This window comes from Glycine soja, chromosome 11 (assembly GCF_004193775.1).
Source record: "Glycine soja cultivar W05 chromosome 11, ASM419377v2, whole genome shotgun sequence".
Lineage (NCBI taxonomy): Eukaryota > Viridiplantae > Streptophyta > Magnoliopsida > Fabales > Fabaceae > Glycine > Glycine soja.
The window spans coordinates 5,348,081-5,371,341 of NC_041012.1; the positions used below are offsets into that span (position 1 = coordinate 5,348,081).

A 23,261-nucleotide genomic window follows, 5' to 3' on the forward strand; every position below is an offset into this window, starting at 1 on the left:
TTTTTTATAATGTGAAGTGATAAAAACAAAATAACAAACAACATATTAAAATTTTTCAATGGCGCATGTGCTAGTGCTTGAGTGTGTAGGTGTGTGCTTTCGATATTTCACCAAACGAAGTCGTTAATGCATAACCAACGAAAACCTTAAATTGCAGTCAAGAATGGGTTGCCATACTCAAAATGATTGGAAAGTTGTGATGCCTATGCCTTAAATTCTGTGGATGAAGTTACTTTTCACTTATTTCAGTCTTAAGCGTTCTTCGTACAATATTTTATGGTCTGAGAAAACAATTGCAAAATTAAAATAGTGGCGTTTGAAGTAAACTGGTATTAGTTATTTAAAATATACACGAGGTGTCTATGTCATGAACATATTTATTTCAACAAAAACATTTGTACAAAAATAACGAGCAGTTAAATCAACTAATCACATCATAAACGAGAGGTGCAAGCTAGCATGACCATACAAGGATGGTTGGTTTAAAGTGTATTCATTATTAGTGTGTTCTATGAAACTGTCTTTGTACGTAACTTTCGTTTCGTATGATGAGTAGTATTTCTCTTATTTTAATTTCTCAGTCATATCGCTCTTGTCAACTTTTACCAGCAATTCATTTGAATGTTTCAATGTTTCATGTGCAAGTAATAAATATTTAATCGGGACATGCAATTAAGGGACACTTTGACTGAGGAAACAAAGCTTGGTACACCAAGAAAAACTAAAATGTCATACTCGCAATTTATTTTTTAAAATTTTTTCTCGGTCATGAATACTTGGTTAGTTCATGACTTTAATTGTGGATGGAATTTTGTTGGGACGGCACAAAAAGTCAACCAAAATTGCATCACTCCTCCTGTTTTGTACACAAAACATTGAAAACAAGACACCAAGCACTACATCAAAGAACACAAATGAAGAAAATTACACATCAAACCTAACAATATATAAAGCCCTCTATCATGTAAAGTGCTACAAGTTATCTCTAATCCACACAACTCTCCCCAACCATTTCTTTTCATCTGCACATTCCTATTCTATTTTCTCACTCAACAGGATCTAACATGTTTAGATCCACTAGTACTCGAGGAGGGCCTTCCAAGTATGAGAGATTAGAAAAAGAACTTGCTGACAATGGAACTTCAAATGAGGAGTTTAAGAGGAGCACAAGTTTGCCTTCTCGGGCTATGGGTTCAACCTTTCGAGACATCAATCTACAGAGAAACCCCACAAAAAATGCCAATAGTAAACCTAAGGAGAAGAAGAGTCACCCACTCTTCAGCTTCTTTGATCTTCGCCGGAAGAAGAAAACAACAGCTAGGCCTGAATTTGCGAGGTATCTTGAGTATGTGAAGGAAGGAGGCATGTGGGATTTGAATTCCAATAAACCTGTCATGTATTACAAGTGATAGTTTGCTCAGCTTTCAAACTCAAGTGTTAGTACTATTATATTTGTTGTAAGATTTAGAGTTTGATTCTCATATCAAATTGTCATAAGATGTAGAGCAAAATGGAAGTGTGATTTTGTTCTCGATCGATAATATATATATATATATATATATATATATATATATAGAATATAGATGAATCAATTGCAAACATCAAGTTCACCTTCCTATTGCTTCCAGTTGGATTTGAATCATTTGATGACATAAATTTATGCTTTAACATATATATTGAATTCTTAGAGACCTAAATAAAAAGACACTGCACGTACAACGTTATTCTTCTTGCATGTCACCTTTTCTGAAAGTTGATTAGCGATGGTTTATGTGTTAGTGTTACACCTCTTAACATCAGCTGGTTTCAGAGTAATTGAAATGAAACTTGAGAATGATTTTCATAGGGTGTTAATAGAACTCGGAAAGTTTTGTATAGTTGAGACAAACACATTTACAATTTTATACACTAAAGTCAATAAGTCATGGAAAATATGAACCTAAAAAAAATGTGACCATGCAACCATACGTGTTGAATTATGCTTGGAGAAGAGGAGCCGCAATCCCTGACCATCATCGATCACCATGGTGCGACCAAGTGAGAACAAGACCATTTGACCCTTCTTAATTACCAAGCTTTTTATTGAATCTTGATTTCATAATAAATTTAATATTTTTTTTTAGTTTCTTTTATGCAAATTAAAATATCAATTCGTCTCTTATGATATTATCAAATCCCTGAAGACAGGATCTATCCGAATGAAGAAGACAGGATCTATCCGAATGAAGTATTTTTATACATAACAATTCTGTATTTTGTACTTAATTAAATGACTTGAATTCCTTTGACTTGAACCACCCACCATACATGATGCTGGTTTAGATCTTCCTAACTCTCTCATCAGTGGTAGGAGTACCTATTATTCAGCACCAGGGAAAGTGGATTCCCATCCCAAATAACCAGTGAATGATTCTCATGCACTCTACTCGAATGCAATGCAAATATGTCTCATCGCTTTACGCTATTGTAGTTCTCGTTATTCCCTAGTTGGCACTTGCCATAATTCTACATCATGGTGCAACTGTTAGATCGATTCTCCATCCTATGTTGAAATGTGGATACAAAATAAAAGTTTGGATCCCCTAACTCGGTGTGTTATATGTGACCTGTGACACAAGTTCCAACGCTGATATTGTTTGCATGAAATTAATCATAGAAATGTCTGTAAGAAACTTTTTAAACATTTTTTTATTATTTATTAAAATTTATTGAAAATAATAATTTTTTTTATGTCATAATTTTTATTTAATAATTTTTTTTCTTAATTTTGTAGTTTTTAATAAATTTCAACGAATATAAGAATGTATGTTAGGAGAAATATATTAAAGAGTGTGTTATTATCACTTAAGGATGTCTAAAAAATATTTTTTTTGTCTCTATCTATAATATATAATTAAAATTTTTTTTATCCCTTTATTATAATAAAACTTTACTTCACCTCTCTTATAAATTACTTATTTTTTTAACTAAAACACCCTTATTTATTTTTATCTATAATTAAATGCTATTTTGAATTATTATGTTCTCTCTCCTATGAAGCTTGGAGAAGATAAATAAATTAACTTTCATTAATATAAAAGATAAATTTTAAAAAATATTAAAGTTAAAAACAAATTTAATAATTCTACATGATTTTGTTAATAAATACATCATTAAAGTATCACTCTTTTAAAATTAGAGAAATATTAACTAAATTTAATGCTACTATATCACTTTCTCTAATTTGACTCCTTTAACGCGAACATTAATATTAATAAGAAATTCAATAATAAATATTTAACGTCTCCATTATTTTATTATGTATTTGCATGCAATCTTGATTATTAATTTTGAAATTAATGAGTGCATTTTGGAGTAAACGGTTGGTTTTTTACCCTACCGGTATGGTTGTACTAGTATGTCGACAAAATGATTATTTGTTTGATAGCTTACTGAACCTCCAATGTATTAGACAACTCTTATTTCGTTCTCATTATCATGTCACATGAACCTTTTATAATTATCAATGAAATATTTTAAAAGAATTTGAGATAAAATAAAATCACTAAATGAGAAAATCATTCCTCAAAGAATATCCAAGGATGCGCTAGGCACGAAGATAAGATGAGGAAGTTGACCTAGAAAATGAATGACCACACTCGAATTTTTTTGGGTAGGTCTCCATAACCCTAGAGGAAATATATAGCAGAATAATTAAAAAAAAAAAAGAGTCAAATCCGCAAGCATAAGGATGCAACTTAAAGGCTAAAATTATAAATTTTCTTATACAAAACGCACATGCTCCGTAAATATAAAATGAAAATGCAAGAATTGATTTGGACATGTCTGATTAAGAATTTTCGCGGTTAATGCTGAAAATTTAAATGCAACATTCTACGTATCTTATTCTTACCTATTGGCCTCTTGTTCTAACATTCGAAAATTCAAATTCTAAAAGAATAGAAAACGACATGTCTTGGGCTTTCCCTTGTTCTTTTTCGAATCCGGTTCAACGGGCCTCGTCCATTAAACGGTGTCGTCCGCCGTGAGATTTTTTGTTTTTGATCCTAGTGCTTTGTCAACATTGAATGGGCTGGGCCACGGAGGGTCCACAGAAGAAGGAACCCAAAAAGATAAAAAAAAAAAATACTAAGACTGGAGAAGAGAATAAGGCCAGGTCCCGACCCCAAACAATTGCGGAGGAAAAGTTGCATCAAATTCCAGAAAGAGAGAGAAGACTCCACAATTCAACTCAAGAACACAGAAAAAACGATTTGATTTTATTTTCTCGAAGAGGTCAGGTTTGGTTGTTAAATAGAGTAGTACATAAAGAACAGAACATTCGCCAACGTTAACATTAAAATAAGCATCCTCAAAATATGCTCACGCCTGTGCTTCCCGCCGCTTCATCTGCTTCGTTTTTCACTCTCTTTCTCGCTTAGCCTTCACTTTCTTCTTCCTTCTGCCAGGTATTTTTTTTATTTCTCTCGTCTTCACACGTTTTTTTTCTTCTATGTTGATGTTTTCTTAACATTGGTATAGTTGTTTGGATTTTGAATTCCGTTTCTGACACCAGTTTAGGTATCAGGTGATTTCGTTTGGGTTTCTCGCGACACGGCTTCTGTTTTATTATTGTGTTACATACTTTGTTTTAAATATGTTCAAGGAAGGAGGGGAGATGGCATGATACTTTGTTATTAGGAGTTTCTCTTTAACAAGAGAAAGAAAATTTGTATTTTTCCTGCGTATATCAACTTTGCGTCAAATTTGATTAACTGGGAGATTTTGCGTTTTGGAATTATTTTCGTCTCACCTGAATGTAATTTTTTGGCATATGGTGGTGGTTTGGGTTGGGGGAGACAATAATCCTCCCCTTGCCTCTCTTATTTTCTCATTCTCTCCAGAAGAATAAAGCAAAATTCAATTTCGTTAATTTAGATTGTATTCAATTATTCAATCGTGAGTTAGTGATAGTTATTGCATTAGGGATTTGGATAGATTGCTAAAATTCTCCATATATTTGGCTTTATGTTTGTACAGCAATGCCGACTTTTACTGCCATGGCACTGGATAGGTTGATAGAGCCGGGAGCTTCTAAGCCAGCTGATAAATCTGCTCCAACTTCAATGCCTGTGCCAAACTCGCAGAAGCTGGAGAGGGGTACTAGTGCGCCCACCAAGAAAAGTAAGGTTCATCAGCCTCCATTGAAGGCGGCACTTTGTATCACTCCTGAAGTGACACCACTTCCAGATGCGCCTTCTTCGTTCCCTCCTTCACCATACATCATCAACCACAAATGCCGTGGTCCACACCTCCTCAAGAGTTCCTCTGAGGCAAATGCACTGTCTGAGGTGAATATTTGTTGTGATGAAAATGATAATGACAAGAGCTTAGATGCTGTTGATACAAGTACAGCTGGTGACCTCCAAGTTACTTCTACAAAGCCTGAACTTGTTAAAGAGGAGAAGGTAAATGGTGTTTATGAAGGCCAATTTGATTGGAGCAATGATGTTGACCTGCAAATGGACACAGAGAAACTGGAAGTGGTAGCTTAACCAATGTTTTACTCGAGGAAAAGCCAATGGCATTGAATTTGGATAGAGTTAGAGAGGTTGAAGAGAATGCAGCGACAGAATTGTCTATGAAATTCAGCAGTCCTGGTACAGAGTTTTATGATGCCTGGGAAGGTAAATTGGGTTAACTTTGCCAACTATTTACGATGGAGTCTGTATCAATCTTATTGCATATTCATTTCCTGCTCATATAGGGGAGGAAGAGAGGATTATTACTTTTGTAATGAAGTGTCGTAGAAATATTCTATGTCATAAATTAGCTTACTTGGCTCTTCTCTTCATGTAGAATTATCTTCTGAAGGCATGTCTCAAAATTCTACATACAATATTGAAGCTGAATTATGTGAAATAAGGTTAAGTCTGTTGGTGGAGGTAGAGAAGCGGAAGCAAGCTGAAGAATCCATCAACAACATGAGAAGCCAATGGGAAAGTATTAGGCCAGGGTTATATCAAGCAGGAATTGTTTTTCCTGCATATCTTACTGCCGCTGTTGAGGATGAGCAGCTGATTTCTGATCCCGTGGAAGATCTATGTCAACAAGTTTATATTGCTAGGTTCATATCAAATACCATTGGAAAAGGAATTGCCAGGGCAGAGTTGGATACAGAGATGGAAGCTCAACTAGAGGCAAAGAACTTTGAGATTGCTCGACTTTTGGAACGTCTCCACTGTTATGACACCATGAATAAGGAGATGTCTCAGAGGAACCAGGAAGCAGTAGGTGAGACTTATGCCATTTCATTTGTCTGGGATTGTTTGAATCAAAGAAACATCAATCATTGTTTTTTTCTACATTTAACTGCATATATCCATCTAGCTGTGGTAATTTGATCTGTTAATGTATTTTTCCTCATTACACAATCATCATCCTGCTGTGCATCTATTTTGATTGGCACAATTACACATCTAGGCAGATGCTGATAGACATAAGTTTATGTGTTGATCAAGTATTCTGGTCATACTGTGACTGTGGTGTGGTTGTTTTGATGACTGTTCAGTGTTCAAACTTGTTTGTCCGTGGGTGGTGCAGGGATTTTTATCAGGTCGCTCCAGTCTGCAGATGGTTAGGATTTTGTAAATAGTGAATGGTGATCAGTGGTTTAAAATTATTTATGGCATTCCCTCATCCCACCGTCACAAAAAAATAACAATGATTTGAATCATTATATTTTGGAGAGATAGTATGAGCTTAAGGCTTGTGTGGATTATTATTCCTATAATAAAAAAAAATCTCGAACACATTTGCAGCCATTAATCCTTCTTATTGAAACAAGTTACTATTGCAAAGTGTGCTTGGAATGTGTGGTGGTGTTTGACTATTTAGGTCATTCATATAAGTTTTTTATGGTTCTGATATTCCTTTAAAGCTTTAACTTTGTATTTGTTTTGCTTGAATGACTTCTGAATATTAGGTGCATGGAATGTTTCATAAAAAAATATTTGGTGCATGGAATAACACATTTGTAGGGGTGACAGTTGTTTACTTGCTGGTTTGGCACTAATTTTATACTGTTTTGATGTGATGTCTTTTGGGAGGTGTTTGTTATTGACATTGCTGTAAGAGAAAGAACCTCAGCTGTCATTTGTGAGGAAAACCTGCTTTTTTTAAACTACTTTTACTTTTAGTGAGTCCATTGTCCAAGATAGGAGAATTTTTTTTATGTCTATATTGTGAACCGTTGCCATAGACCTCTACTGACTAGATGATTATGCCCTAATATCCTATTAATATATAAGTATATACATCAGGGAAATGCCTGCTTATTAGTTGGCATGGATTTTTTTTTTTTTTCTGCATAAATTAGTTGGCATGGATACCTTGTTCCCAGCATAAAATATGTCCCATTTGCGGACCCCATGCAAAGGTATGAGGGAGGATCATTGTATGCACAACCTTATCCTTGCATATACAAAAAGGCTGTTTCCATATTTGAACCCATGACCAACTAATGTCCCATTCTACTTGGCTTGATTAATTTGTTACTCATTTATGCTTTTTGCTGTCTTGTCTAGAGATGGCACCGCGTGAGAGGCAAAGGAGCAGCAGGAGGCAGAGATGGATTTGGGGCTCCATCACAACTGTAATTGCTCTTAGTACTGCAGCACTAGCATGGTCTTATCTCCCAACGGGTAAAGGATCATCCTCTGCTGACAATGATCTAGTTCCTGAACATGATGACCCAGCCAAGTAGTTTACCACATAACCACTAACTGCAACAACGTATTATGATAGGAGAGCACAATAAAAGTTTTACATGCCACCATGTGGTCAACTTACCTCTTTCATCACTTGCAATTTTCTGGCATTCTGAGCATGGTGCACAATTTAGATATTAATGAACTTGTGCCTTCCTCACGAAACCTTGGGTATGTAGATCAGTGAAGTGTTTTGGTCCGTATTGTTGAGAAAATATTCCACATAACTAAATCACTTGGAAATTTTTTACGATTCGTTTGACCATCTGATCCATAAAAACTTCGTACCCCATTGCCCAGAGGCTCTTCACTATGCGAAGGTATGGGGGAGGGATGTTGTACGCAGCCTTACCCTTACATATGCAAAGAGGCTGTTTCCGGTGACCATCTGATCCATCTCATGATAAATTTTCTAAGCCTGCTCCTACGAGCATTCTCATGCACCAAGAGAGAATTGGATTGACATCATCTGGTAAGGGAAATCTGTTGAGCAATGAAGAATGTACTAGTAGAATTCTGGTTTGTTTTTTGTTTCTATTTTGGTTGCTCGTTGGTGAATTAGCGTATTGGTAATATATAGATTATAGTAATTCGTTGACACCACCGGTAGACGTTGGTCACAGATGCATTATTGTTGACAGTAATAAGTAATAACCATATCAGCCTATTGGTTGTTTTTTATGTTAGTCAAATGCATTTGGATTTTCCAGAAACATGCACCGGAAAAAGGCTTCCCTTTCATGTTTTAACAGTAGGTAAGTGAGATTTTTTTAAAAAAAATATTTGTCATTTGTTGAATACCTTTTAATTGTTGTTTGCCATAACCAAGTCTTAGTGAACAGGGGATAAAACGTTGATAATTTAACAATTTTTTTTTCATAATTTATTACTCCACTAATTATCATTGGGTTTAGTTTCCGTGTGTGCACATGTTAAGAGTTCAGAAATTTTGATTATGTAAATCTTACAATTAATTTGATTTTTTTATTTTCTTATAATAAAAAAACTATCTCAAATCTTTTCTCCCTCAACGATCTATCTATATTCTTTTTTTTTTAAAATGCATTTTTTTATATGTTCTATTTTAATTTTCCCTCCCCTTATCTCCCATATTTTAAAAACTCATCCATACTGGTATAGTAGAGACATTATTTTATCTTGGGCAGTGGCATAGGATTTTTTTTTAAGTCTCTAAATCTTTATTGTATATAATATATCACTCCTAATTGATTTGCTGCTATATAGTATATAGCTCGACATATAGTACCAAAGTAGTACGGTAAACAAAATTAGTTTATCATTTTCTTAAATGCTTAAACTTTTTAGTGTTTTAGTTTTAGTTCTTAAACTCTTTTTTGACTGATCAACATTTCTAAACTTTTTTGTTTAAAAAAAAGTTAACAGACTAAAATCAGTTAAAAAAAAAAACAGTTGCGCAGAAACAAAATAGATTTCCTCGTACCCGTGAACTTTTTTATCAGCTTGCGCTAACTAAAATCTAATCTAAAACTAAATAAACACGTAACTGGAATTCAAAATACAGAACTAGAATCCAATATACAACTTTAGATAAACACGTAATTGAGATTCTAAATACAAAACTAAAATTCAATCTAAAAAGGGAGATAATTGGAATAGGAGATAAAATGAGTATTTTTCTTGTTTAAAAAATGGAAGATGTTTTTATTGCAAAAAAGAAGTAGAAGATAATTGGAGGAGAAAGAGATAAACTGTTATTTAAAAAAATAGGATCAAATTAATTTATAAGATTAAGACAATTAATAAATTTTCTAAACTAATGAGTATAATAAAATTCTTAACGTGTGCATGTATGCACTTAGCCAAACCCATTATGAATTTATCGGGTTCTCAGACAAATTTAAGCAGGCTTGCATAGTTTCAGATGTTATTGACAGAAGTCCGTGAAAGGCTGAAAGATGTTAAACTTATTTAATTTTGTTCTGTCAAATTTAGCTGTCTACAAGTTTTTGTGGAAGCATTTGTCTATTATAGCCTTGTAAAACAATTTTCTTTGGAGGTGTGAGAAATTTATTTATTTTTAGTTTAATAAGCAAATACTGTTAGTCTAAAACATTTTTACACTAGAAACCAATTAAGAATTATTTTGTTATAATTTTGAAGGAAGTGTTTTTTTTTTATGAAAACCAAATTATTTCATTTCATTCAGCAGAACATCAATACAAGATGATAAATGATCAAATTCTTGGTAATTAGCGTAAAATCTTGAGGCCTTGTCAAATCATGAGCGGTATGATTTGTTTGTCTTCTAATGAAAAACGTCAGAGTTTTAAAGAGAGTTAAACAAACATCTGCACCCAGAGAAAATAAGGTAAAATTCTGATTTAAGGAAGTTGTTATGATGATATATAACGTTTTGCATTTGCATTGAATGATAGTGTGCTAAACTGTTAATGCATGTACTATTTTTTTTGTTGCTGATTTATCAGTCAGCAAATAGAGGAGTATGTGATTTGGGCTTTCTATAAAGCATGAAAACATGGCTTGAGATCAGCAAAAGAAAAGAAAAATGTAGCCGATGATTTAGGCCGTTTAATAGAGGTTTTATGTTTGGGAATGGGGACTTTAGGTGTTTTGCATAGGCTAAGAGCCTAAGAGCTCAAGTGCTGTAGAAGGAGAGTTGGATTGATTAGTGTGAGATGCGAGTTTTGTATGGGTTTAAGGTTTGTGTTTATGGAGGCACTTACTTAGCAGAAGGGTAATGCTTGACTATCGTTACATATTATAGTCCACAAGTGACTTGTAGCAATAAGAGTGTGTTTGAAGTGGGGAAAGTAATTTTTAAAGGGATTTAAAATTCCTTATTATGAAATTTACTGTTTGGATGTTTTATGAAAAAGAATTCCAAATTATGAGAATTTTAATTAGAATTTTAGATGACTAAAAAAGAGGAATTTCAATTTCTGAGTTGAGAGAGAGAATTTCGAAATTACACGAGTTATAGCTGGGTTCATTTGCCACTGCTGGAAAGAAATGGAAAATTCATGTTGGACGTGAAAACCCACATTGATGATCCATAACCAAACACACTGGTAGATAGTGTTTCAATTTTCAAAGCCTTTTCTTCCTGTAGTATTGGATTATGGTATGATTTTCACTTTCTGCTTCACACAATAAAAGCACTCGTTTTATAAGGGGGTAGGGACACAGTAAAAACAAATTCCTAAAAAATGAAAAATTGTCCTGATCAGTTTTGTTTTTTACATTCAAGTGAAAACGTTAACTAATAAAATGACGTAACAATAAATAACATTGATAGTATAGTGACGTGTCACATTATTAAAAATGCTAATAAAATAATTATGTGTAATTTTTTGGTAAATTATAATTTAAATGATTTATCTGTTCAGACCGGGTGACAATGCTGTAATAATTTGAACTTGAATTTAATTGTCAAAATTGATTCAAATGAATGAACATGATCGGCAAAATAAAACCTCTTTGTGAGAGAGGAAAGATAATTGGTTGGGAGTAAAGATTAAAAAATTTAATTATTACTTTATTCTTCACACAATGTACTTTTTTTACACAACACAATATACTTATTTTAAGAATAAGATAAATTATTATATTTTATATGAGAGCAGAAACATCTTAATAACAAAACAACGTTTTATTCTTTTTATTTTATTAATTAAAAAGTAGAGGAAAAACATAATTCTTCTTCTTTTTTTTTTTTTGAAATTTTACATTTTTAATTTGATTAGAAAAGAAAAGGCACCAGTGTCTTCCTAGGGGTAGAGCATTTCTACGTGTATAACAGTTTATTGTTCTGTGAGCTGATTGATCATTCATCATAGCAAGGTATTTTTACAAATATTTTATCAAACTAGGGGAGTCTGGGGAGAGATATGACAAAGAGAGAAATTCGAATCTCAATAGTTTTTTTTCTTAAAGCAATTTTTCTTAAATGAAGGAAGGCAAAATTCACAAATTTTTAAAAGTTGAGAATAATATATGTCAAACTAAAAAATTGGAAGTAAAATTCATTAAAAATTAAAAAAAATAGGATAAAAAAAACAATTAAGTCAATAATTTTATATAAAAAAATATTTTAACAACCATATTAATGATAATATCTAATTAATTCAAAAAGAAATTTTTACCTCATCTATAAATATTCATTCAACTCTTATGTGTGACAATAATGATATGTATCTGTTAATTAAATGAATTAAGATTCAAATTTTAATCTTAAGTATAAAATAAAATAAATAATGTTAAATAAAAAATACCTTTATTTTTAGTGTGGGTTCATTATCTCTGACGGAAATTAATCAACGCTTACAACTGTGAATATATACTTCATACTAAGTTATTAATATTAATATTAATAACGGCAGAAGAAAAAAAAAGTTAAACCATTAAATTATAACCATATGCTCAACTGTGTGAAACCTAACTGCAGAAATCCAAACCCCAGAGTCCCAGACAAAGGCAGGAGCATAAGATGGTGTCGTAAAGTGTTAGATTTGGTGATTTATTGCGCCAATCGTGGAGATATCCTTCACAAACATTCATGTCACCCATTGAGACGTGCCTCTATGGACCCACGCGTCACCTTATCCCCACCACACACACACACACACTCTTCCTTACCATATTTATCAGAAACGTACCCTTTACCATTACCGTGATTACTGCATCTACATACCCTTTAAATAGGTTGTTTCTGTATTGATTATTTGTTCTCTGACATATAGTATTTGAATAATTGAATAAATAATATTAATGTGATATCCTTTTATTATATTTTTTAAACAAAATATTAAATTGAAGTTAATTTAAATTTATGTTACTATACTGCTTATTTTTTGTTTTGTATTTACTTTTTTTATTGTATTTAAACCGAATCCTTCACACAAATGCAGTTAGTTGAGCAACTGAATTTTGATTATTATTATCCACAGCTACCGAGTACCGACTTTGAGCTAGGTCTAATTCGTAGTATATGGCATTATGGCAATGCAAATGGTTGGCGAGGGACACAATAAGACATGGTATTATAAGTAGTGATGGACCTCATGAAAAGGACACTGATATGTGAGCAGATGCTGCTGCAAAAGCATGGGTCCAATTCCAGAGTTAACTTAACCAAACTATGCCGCGTGGTGGATTAGATACTAGATAGACATTGCAATACAAGAGATCGAGGAAGCCATGGAGAAGATCGATACCATATCAGCAAGCAAGTGCTAATTGACACACATGTGCTAGAACATGCCCTTTATCAAAAGGATAAAATTAAATTAAGAGAGAATATAGTTTGGAAAAATTCTTCTAGACTTATTTGTTCTTATTAATTTCCTATTTTTATGTAGTGAGCCTGAAAATATTATAATGTATAGCTAGCATAAACATTCAGTTAAACCTGGGTATAGGTAGCTTTAGCTTCGATTCAACAATTGCCTTTCTTTTTCACCTTATCTTAACTTCTAGGTTTGCGTTTTTGTTTTGAGTGGCTCTGGATGTACTGTATATGGAATCCAATATATATGCCTCTTCAACCATACATTTACTCCGTATATTTTAGATCCGTTGAGCACATGGTGTTACTGTCGGTGCAGTTCTACCAATAACTTACACTAGCTTCAGTGTTAAACTGTTAATTACACTGCGTTGGATAAATGCATGGCTTGTTATAATTTTGATAATGAAGAAATGGAATTAAGTCAATTTGAGGAAGATATTTTTTCTTTAATTTTATAGTCATATTTTGATAAATAAAAAAACATTAAATTGTTCTTGTAATTAATAAGATGACAATTACATAAAGTTGTCGTTAAATATACTATGGTTAGTTTTAAAGGATATCGTTTTTCCCGTTGTTCGTTTTGTCATTTTCCATCGACAAAGTTGGTAACACTGTTGTTCTCTTTCATAATGCCTCATTAAAAAGTGCAGTAGTTGGTTGACCTGTTTTACACATTATACCAATCCTGTGTCGGTAGTTATAAGAATCCTAAGTGGACTTTTCTGTCCCGCTATTTTTTCCTTTACACATTAGTACATGATAACTGGAAAAACTTTAAAGAAACTCATTTAAATTCACAAAATTAATTTCTTATTTTTTTTAACTTACTTAATAACATTCACCATCAAACCTGCAATAAAAGTATAAAACTACCTAGGATAGGGATTATTTCAACTCTTGCTGCAAATAAATCATACTACCTTCCGCGATTGGACCAGGAACAATTAATTACTTTTTCACTGCAAAATATCAATGAATTAATGAATAATTAGTGATAGACATTTTTTTGTCACTAATTCTGGAATCACAAAAACTTTAGTAATATCTTTTTTTATAAAAATTACATAAAAGTTATAATGCACTTTTCTTATAATGCAATTATTTTCTTTTTTTTTCAGAAATAATTGCACTTGGTAATGTAACTATGTAAGAAGACAAACTCCCTTTTTCACTTTTCAGGTTCTAGCAACTGCCAAAGAGCCGTACATTTGCTTTTTCTCTCATCTCCATATCACTAAGCATATAAACAACGAGAGAACCCTCCATATACTCATACATAGTGGATATATCAGTGTGTGTGTAAGAGACTGAACAAGAGATGAAGCATTTTGCCTTGGTGTTTCTTTTGGCCATTTTGGTCCCTCAGGAGTGTTTCCATGTCAGTGTGGAAGCAAGGGATGATTTCGTCAGAACCAGAGGCATCCACTTCATGCAGAATGGATACCCTTACTATGCAAATGGCTTCAATGCCTACTGGTTAATGTACACAGCTTCTGACCCATCTCAGAGATTCAAGGTTTCAAATGCCTTCAGAGAAGCAGCAAGCCACGGCCTTACTGTTGCTAGAACTTGGGCCTTCAGTGATGGTGGCTATAGACCACTACAATATTTCCCTGGCTTCTATAATGAACAAATGTTCACGGTAAGAGCTAGTTTGATTTTTTTTTTCTTTTTGTTTGCCTTTTAACATGTCATTTTCTTGTTGGATGTGTTATGTTTGTATTTTTAATTTTAATGTTGTCTGTGTGTTGTTGGAAGGAAGGGGTTAGATTTTGTTGTATCTGAGGCCAGGAAGTACGGGATTAAGCTCATACTGAGCTTGGTGAACAACTATGAAAATTTTGGAGGCAAGAAGCAGTATGTGAACTGGGCTAGGAGTCACGGCCAGTACCTTACTTCAGATGATGATTTCTTTAGGAGCCCTGTTGTTAAGGGTTATTACATGAACCATGTGAGGGTTAGTACAATTTTTGTTCTCTTGCTTGGTAAAATTCATGTATATGCAGTTGAATAGTGAAATTTGCTTCCTTTAACCTGACAAGTTCTTGTACTTTTCTTGTCTCTTGTAATTTTTTTGTTCCTTCTACCATTACCATCTAATCAAAATACACAAGACAATAATCTTTTATTTATAATCATTTTTGCATATGTTCTGCTCATAATTGAATAATACAAGTGTTATGTTAGTAAGATGAGAAGAGTACATTTTTGGCGTCTGGGAAACATAATTTCAGGTTCTGATTTATGTGCATCTTCCACAGACTGTTCTCAACAGATATAACAGATTTACTGGCATGCATTACAAAGATGACCCAACAATCATGGCCTGGGAGCTTATGAATGAACCTAGGTGCACATCGGATCCTTCAGGGAGAACTATTCAGGTCAAATATCTTCACTTGTTTGTTACCCTTTTCTCTTTTTTCTTTCTCTTTTCTCTTTTTTCTTTTGACTCTGGCCTCTAGCTTTTCCCCCTCATACATAGTGCCCCATTAAAATCTTGCACTAAAAATACTTTATTCATAAAAGAATACTACATTTATTAAATGAAATGAAACTTTTTGGAAAATGATTAGGACAAATTAGCCTACAGTGGCGTCATAGTCAAGTAACGACGCAAATCACGGGCCTGGTTTCATTCTCAATCACGAGTTGGCTCGTTAACTTTTTTACATTTTGCTTCGTTATAGGCGTGGATCACGGAAATGGCTTCGTTTGTTAAGTCCATAGACAGGAACCACTTATTGGAGGCTGGACTAGAAGGGTTTTACGGACAATCAACACCACAAAGAAAGAGATTGAATCCCGGTTTCGACATAGGAACAGACTTCATCGGAAACAATCGAATACCGGCCATTGATTTTGCAACAGTCCACTGCTACCCCGACCAATGGTAGACCATTAACTAACTAAAACAATTCGGTTAATTTTTTATTTTATCTGCCATTGAGACCTCTCCCTCTCCCAACAACTAGACTAGCCTTAAATTAACATTCTCAAATTCATGTGTTAATTAACGTATAATTTCAATTACAATTCGATCGTGTAATAAACAGGGTATCGAGCTCAAATATTCAGTATCAACTTTCATTCTTGAACAACTGGCTGAGTGCGCACTTCATAGACGCGCAATACCGTATAAAGAAACCAATACTAGTGGCGGAATTTGGGAAATCATTTAAGAGTTCGAGTTCGTACGAGAGGGATGAGGTGTTCAATTCAGTGTATTACAAAATATATGCTTCTGCTAAGAGAGGAGGGGCAGCGAGTGGAGCATTGTTCTGGCAGCTTCTGACGGAGGGTATGGAGTCTTTCCAAGATGGTTACGGAATAATTCTTGGGCAGAGTTCCTCTACGGCCAATCTCATTGCTCGCCAGTCCCGCAAGCTGTACCTGATTCGGAAGATCTTCGCGAGGGTCGCGAACATGCGGCGATGGCAAAGGGCCAGAGCTAGAGGTGGAAACGGAGGCAGATACATTGGCAACTGAGTGCATATTTGGTTTTGTAGATACAATCGATCAGGAAACTTGTTTTTGCGTTTATTTTGTTTTTTGTGCCTAAATATTTTCAACTGCAAATGCATTAGAATTACTTACTTTACTCGCCTGTACACAGTTAAAGCTTGTTTGTGCTGGGGAGATAGACATCTTTTATATACCAGTTTATCTACCGAGTGTTGTTTGGAAGGCGATGGAGGATGGCCCACCGGAGCCAACAGAAGACCTTGGAGATGAATCATAATGTTTTCTTATAACTATTATGTTTTCGTTGTTTCAGCTTCTCTCTTCTTTTTGTTTATACAGAGCTAAAGCAGCTCTAAGTTTTTCCATGTTGTCTACTCGTAGGCTACTCAACCTCACTTTAGTTTTTAACTTTGGAAACAATGTTATTTGTGTTAGTGTTACTACTTCATATTGGTAGAAAAAGAAATGCAAAACAAAGTGCGAATGTAAGTTTCAATCAAAATGTTATAAACTCAAGTTAAGTTTATACTGACATGATTAATGTTTAGATTTTTTTTTTTTTTTTTTTGTCTTGAATGTATGTTTGATAAAATGAAATTTGTAATAATATAGCCTAATCACAAATTTGAAGTTTATATGTGCCAGAAAGAATTGGGCCGAACAATATTGAAGTTTAAAATAATATAGTCTAATCACACATTTCACCTAAAGGAGTTGTTATTATAGATCTTTTTTACTTAATTATATTAACTAGTTACTTATTTTAAAAAATTACATAAAAATCTGCCTATTATAATAGATTATGTGTTTGTAAAAATTATAGTTGTATTAACTCCTGTGAGCTGAGGCATTTGTTTGCAAATTCTCGGTAAGGGACTCAACAGTCAACACCATAGAGCATAGAGCATCCATATCACGTTCTCTTTTTCCCCCTGTAATGGGATCGCTTGGGTACAGACCGACATCATTCTAACAAATAATACAGAAGACTTATAGGGATGATTTGAATGATAAAACTGCATGGCATTTTCATTTCACCGTCATTTCATGAAATACTTTAAGTAAAAGGGCACTTCACTATTATTTATAATTCCTTCAGACTCCAGAGCATGTCGTGGCACTGAACTTCCTAAAGAAACATCTAATATAATCTGATACCGGATTCAAATTCTCACTACTTCACGCAACATTGAAACTTGAAAGAAACAAAATGAGATGTGTTATTATTGCAATGTTGTACACGTCTTGAAGTTCTAGTCGTCTTGAAGCCAATAACGAATCGCAAATAAAACAAAACCTATGCAAAGTCCTGCAGACCCCAAAACGACAATGATTCTAACCCACAGAGAAGATACAAATGCATCCAGCATATAGCCGTTCCAAAGCCAGTACCATAAAATAGAGAAAATGGATCCAATAGCAGCTCCAACAACCACTTGGCTCACTGTATGAAGCTGTTGCGACACCCTCAGGTACGACTGGAAACATAGAACAAGCATAAGCAACTGATGCTTACAAATATTTGTTATTATGACGATACTAAAATTCAGAAATTTCCATGCCATGCACAACACACAACAGCACAGGGAATTCTATAAACAGCTTCAGTTGGCTAGAGTTACCAAGTTTTTCATTATACCATAAAAGGAAAATACTTTTTAATTCCTCTCAATGATTTTCACTATGCTAGGATAATGTACAGTGTGTGACAAAATGCTGATTCATAAACGGCTTATATAGATAAATTTTACACTCAATACACGTTTACTGCTCTCAACAAACCAATGATAAAGGTATTCATGTCTGACCTAATCGCTCTTACTGTTGGTATGGTATCTAAGACACTGAATACACACTTAAACACCTATTCTGGAAATTTTCAATTTTTTTTTGCTTTTAACAATCAATAATGATTACTATGAACAGACCTTTGTGTTTTTGCTGCATGAGATCAGAGTACTTTGAAAACTAAACATCAAATAAGTTGTCAAATGGCACAAGCCAGGCCTGACTGTTGTAAGTCTAGAAAAGTATTCAGTACTTATGAAATGATACGCATGCATCTAATGCAAGAGGTAAAGTAGATATGGCAATTGAGATACCAAAATATTATACACTTACAAAAAAATATAACTCTAATGCAAGAGGTAACGTAAATAATGGATCATACGGAAAAGCCAAAATTTGAGGTAACAATAAACAAGGAATAAAAGCTATACCTACAACCTAAAAGGCTAAAACGGAAATATCATACACTTACAAAAAAAGAACCAAATGTCAGGACCGATGCACTGATGGCAATGGTGAATCCATTTAGCCCAAGCCATTCTACGCCTGTAACATTATAAGAGAAACAAACAAAAGTTCATAACGAAACCATATAATTCTATTTGTGTTAAAAAAAAAAAGAAATCTAAAAAATCAGCACCTCCCTCCAGAAGAAAGAAGACATTTCTAATTAAAGAAGAAAAAATATTGCTTGCATCTGAATCTTCCAGATGACTGCTATGGCAATCCCTTTTTTTATTGTTATCACTAAAGAGGAAACTAAGATAATGGAGTTTTTCATTTCACGAAGCAATACTAAAACAAAGAAGCAACGTTTAGCCCAGGAATTTCAAACCAGGCATTTCCAATGTTAACAATATAGAAGATTGAAGATATGCACTAGAGATACATATAGTAAATATACAAACACCAATACAATATCAATACCTTTAACCAGAACTTTTATCTCAATAACCTTTTAAGATTCCAGAACAAGGAGCATATACCAAAAACAGAAAGCACTTCATGCAGTGTTGTGTTCTATCACTTTATCAGTGCTAACTTTATTTTCTCTTAATAGTTAACAATGGATACCGTAAAGAATACATAAGGATGTCCATGCAAGTATCATAGAACTAGATTTGTGAACCACTTGTCTTAGTAATTTATTTTTGGAAAGAAATAACTGGTAAGAGATATTACCTGACAAAATAACAAAGAAGACAGTAAAGAATATGGATTGTGCATGTGATGATGGCATCCCAGGGTCAGATTTCAGGGTTGAAGGCCGTTCCTGATTCAGTATACGTTTGAGCAAAACAGAAAGCATAGCATTCAGAACAGACCCTGCTGTAAACCATAAGGCTTCTGCGTCATGCCTCCAAAGAATGAAACCGCCAAAGAGGGCAGTTACTATCCACTTGCTCTGTAAACAATAGCACCAAATGTGTCAGCTTATAAAAATATAGTTAAACTTTAATGCTGACTTAATTTTACAGTGAGCATTCCTTAAGATGGGAATTCAAACAGATTAGTGAAATTTAAGTTTCAATACAAGCAATCCAATCATCTTAAACTCAGTTTTATAAGCCTAAAAGGTTTATCTTTATATCTTGTGAAAAGCTCGTGAAAGAATTTTTTTGTATATACAACTTTGCTAAACAATATCATGGAGGCAAACATCCTATAACCAGATATGATGATTAGGAGTTCCAAAATTGCTCCAAGAAGGACAATTAAGTCTTACAATATTCTTACCCTATGCATTGTCTGAAGAACATACATAATAAACTGGGAATATCATGGGAGAATCTGTGAATGATTCAAATATATCAGTGACAATAGCAGTAGGTTGCAAGCAACTTGGTGGCACATCTTCTCAAAAACAAGATATATCTAAAATGCAGCCAGTTACCAGACCAGAGTATAATGTATTTATGGATGTGCAGCAGCTTCATGCGCTTAATGCTATTTCCAAAGGGAATGCACCAGGTGATTATATTATAGGACTCGGGAATTAACAACATTGTTAGATTGCTATTATTTCTGGTTGTTCATATTAGTTGTTCTACTAATTGGACAATAAGCCATAAGTATGCAGTAGGCTCTTAAGGCTGAGTATGCCTAGCAAACGAAATTTTCTATAACATGGATTTGTATTTTGTCCTCTTCTTTAATAACATGATACAGATCATACAGTCTTGTTATTAAAAAAAAAAAAAAACTTTTTGTTTCAAAATAAGTAATTTAAAACCGGATCCTCTTCCCAATCACGGGCTCACGATTAATCCCCTTGTATGATAAAAACTGTATCTTCTTCTCCTGCAACAACATTTCAGTTCTACTAACATTCATTGCTTATTACAAATTCCATTAATTCCCAGTAACCATGTCGAAATAAACCTTGAACATTGAAAATAAAAAAGTATAGGAAATTTTCCTAGAAGAGTAAACATTTCCTCTCATGTTAAGCAAAAGAGGGGGGAATCGTATGAGTGAAAATTCAGAATCGTAATGATCAAAACATGATTGGAAGAGATTATGGAGGATTACCAACCATTCGATTGAGGTTGTATTCCACCTCCGGGGACAGAAACTTGGACTGAAACGGGGTTGACCCATCGATGAAAGCTTCTTGTTCAAACACTTGGATGGTTTCATCGCCTTTTCCATCTCTGAAAGCAGAAGTTCTCGCGGATTCATCCATGGTTTTTGATACCCAGAACGAGTTTCTTCCCAAAACAGGTTTCCTGGGAACAAATCCGTTACAAAGGAATGATCTTGAAGGAGAAAAACGATGAGCAAATGAAGTGTTTTTCAAGTGTCCCTGTCTAAGTAAATTTGAGCCAAGAAGAATATAAGAGGAGGGACCGTAGCAAATTGTGGTTGCTGCCGCCATGTGAGAGGGTGACGCTCCAATATTCCATTACAAAAACGAGGCTTTCTCAACTGCTATTTATTATTCCATAGAGGGAGGTACTCCACGGAAAGTCCAACAGACGAGTTCATTCTGTGTCCACAATTCCAAAACACTATGGACAGCAAATTTTCCTTATATAAAACGAAAAAGTTTTTTCTTTCCAATCAAATGGTAGGCATTTTGTTTAACCCGATAAGGTAGTCAAACTTTCCCAGCATTTTTTTTAATTTATTATTTCTTGTGCGCAGACCACTGGTCTAATTTGTAAAATAAAAGGTTACAGGTTAATCATGGGACACTGTGTTATTAGATGATACATTTATAAAAAAATTATGTATTATTTTTTAATAAATAATATATAATTATATTATCATTTATTTTTATATTAATATGTATCATAAATTTATTCACATTCAAAATAATTATTTTATAAATTATATTAAAATATTTTAATTGATCAATAATATAACAATTGAAGAACATTAAGAACACACTCTTTTTAATTAACTCTTATATTAAAAATCGAAAAATAATGATTAAGATATTAAATATGATATCAAATCCACAAAATTTTATAATTTTTATAAATTTTAACAAACAAAAAAAGTGCATATAAAAGTATGTGTTACCAGCACTTTACTAAAAAAAAAAACTATAATATATATGTTTAGTAAACTTCTAGGTTTACTATTAAGAGTTTATAAAGTTTTACAAATCTTCTAATTTTTGTTTCACGTACTTCACATTTTAAGTATACAAATATACATAGTTTTTCAATTTTATGTATCAGTTATAAAGTGTTACAGCACTTCACTATAATTTATATAGATACGATGTGATACCTGAAATTATATATGTATTGATTGCTATTAACACTATAATGAAATTATTTTAATTTTTATATCCTCTCTCTATATTCACTCTATTGAAATTTGAGATGTCACAATCGCATAAGTACTGTGATACCTGAAACTAACAATACAATTAACACAAATATATAAAATAATATCTATGACAAAAAAGAATATCTACTTATAACTTTTGTGGAAATAATTTTGAGAAACAAACGAGACATAATTTTTTAAAAATTACTAAAATGAACTATGACAAAAAAGAATATCTACTTATAACTTTTGTGGAAATAATTTTGAGAAACAAACTAGACATAATTTTTTTTAAATTACTAAAATGAACTTCTACATCAATATAATGTTTTGACTTAAAAATCAATTAACACGTACGTTTGTGATGCCTTTCCAAACACATTGATGCCTAAAAATAAGTTTGTATCCCCTACACAATAATAAGAGTCCAAATATAAACTATTTATACCGGAATAAGAAGAGGTGGCCTTTGTTGGTGGTATAATACCCCAAAATATAAAATGTGTTAGAAAATACATGAGGTATGAATTCATTTGATGTTACTTACATAATTAATAATTAATTATATGTTTTCTCTGCATGAATGGAAAGTGGTGGAGTTTGAAAAAAAATTGAAGGAACCAAAACAATTAAGTCGATGTCATCTTCTGTTGTTCTAATCCAACATAGATTATATATTTAAAATTTAATATAAGAATGTGATAGTGGTGACCACATACTTTGATGCTCATGTAAAATTTTAGTAGAGTAATATAATAAAATATAAGAAAATACGAATATAAGATAAGAGAATATATTGATATTTATATATTGAGCAAAAAAAATATAGTGATATTTATAGGCATTCATTGGAATATAACATGATTGGTAAGAGTCTCAATATGATTTATGCACCTATTACTAGAGTAATTTAAAAGTTTTACTTTTCAGTGTTGCACCAATTATAAAAATAAATTAAGTTTTATATAACTAATCAATATAATATTTATTAATAATAAATATAAAAAAATAATTTGTCATTGGTATTATAAAATAACAATATAATACATAATAATAAAAGTAAAATAGAGTCTATATTGTATAAGCAAGTGTTAAAATTAAAAAACAAAACTCAAAGTATATAGAATTTTTTTTCCTTAAAATAGATATTAACATACTTTTAAATTTATCATTTTGACTTTATC

The 23,261-nt window shown here is 32.9% G+C and overlaps 3 protein-coding genes and 1 pseudogene across 7 annotated transcripts; 3 read left to right on the forward strand and 1 right to left on the reverse strand.

Annotated features, from left to right (window-relative positions):
- The first annotated feature begins 945 nt into the window (after nt 1-945).
- LOC114375359 lies at nt 946-1,674 on the forward strand. The gene has a single exon (XM_028333134.1). It carries the CDS (start codon nt 1,065-1,067, stop codon nt 1,407-1,409), a length of 345 nt encoding a protein of 114 aa, XP_028188935.1. The 5' UTR covers nt 946-1,064; the 3' UTR covers nt 1,410-1,674.
- A 2,495-nt stretch (nt 1,675-4,169) lies between these two features.
- On the forward strand, nt 4,170-8,476 carry LOC114374243 (annotated as a pseudogene). The gene is made up of 4 exons (XR_003658533.1): nt 4,170-4,448; nt 5,020-5,666; nt 5,839-6,273; nt 7,566-8,476. The product of XR_003658533.1 is annotated as an uncharacterized LOC114374243 (transcript).
- Nucleotides 8,477-14,229: 5,753 nt separating this feature from the next.
- Nucleotides 14,230-17,053, forward strand: LOC114375718 (mannan endo-1,4-beta-mannosidase 7-like). 3 transcript variants are annotated; one of them, XM_028333569.1, is made up of 5 exons: nt 14,230-14,683; nt 14,804-14,992; nt 15,303-15,425; nt 15,732-15,934; nt 16,098-17,053. In XM_028333569.1, the coding sequence occupies exons 1-5, from the start codon at nt 14,360-14,362 to the stop codon at nt 16,528-16,530; spliced, it is 1,272 nt and encodes a 423-aa protein (XP_028189370.1). In that variant the 5' UTR covers nt 14,230-14,359; the 3' UTR covers nt 16,531-17,053. The 3 variants fall into 3 exon arrangements, with proteins under 3 accessions (XP_028189370.1, XP_028189369.1, XP_028189371.1); XM_028333568.1 differs by having other exon boundaries at nt 14,231-14,683; nt 14,804-14,998; nt 16,098-17,038; XM_028333570.1 differs by having other exon boundaries at nt 14,420-14,683; nt 14,800-14,998.
- A 642-nt stretch (nt 17,054-17,695) lies between these two features.
- LOC114375719 (lipid phosphate phosphatase epsilon 2, chloroplastic-like) lies at nt 17,696-21,306 on the reverse strand. Of its 2 annotated transcripts, none has more exons than XM_028333571.1 (4): nt 20,831-21,306; nt 19,477-19,699; nt 18,761-18,840; nt 17,696-17,984 (listed from the first exon to the last, which is right to left on the reverse strand). In XM_028333571.1, the coding sequence occupies exons 1-4, from the start codon at nt 21,170-21,172 to the stop codon at nt 17,760-17,762; spliced, it is 870 nt and encodes a 289-aa protein (XP_028189372.1). In that variant the 5' UTR covers nt 21,173-21,306; the 3' UTR covers nt 17,696-17,759. The 2 variants fall into 2 exon arrangements, with proteins under 2 accessions (XP_028189372.1, XP_028189373.1); XM_028333572.1 differs by having other exon boundaries at nt 18,767-18,840; nt 20,831-21,305.
- Nucleotides 21,307-23,261: the final 1,955 nt, after the last annotated feature.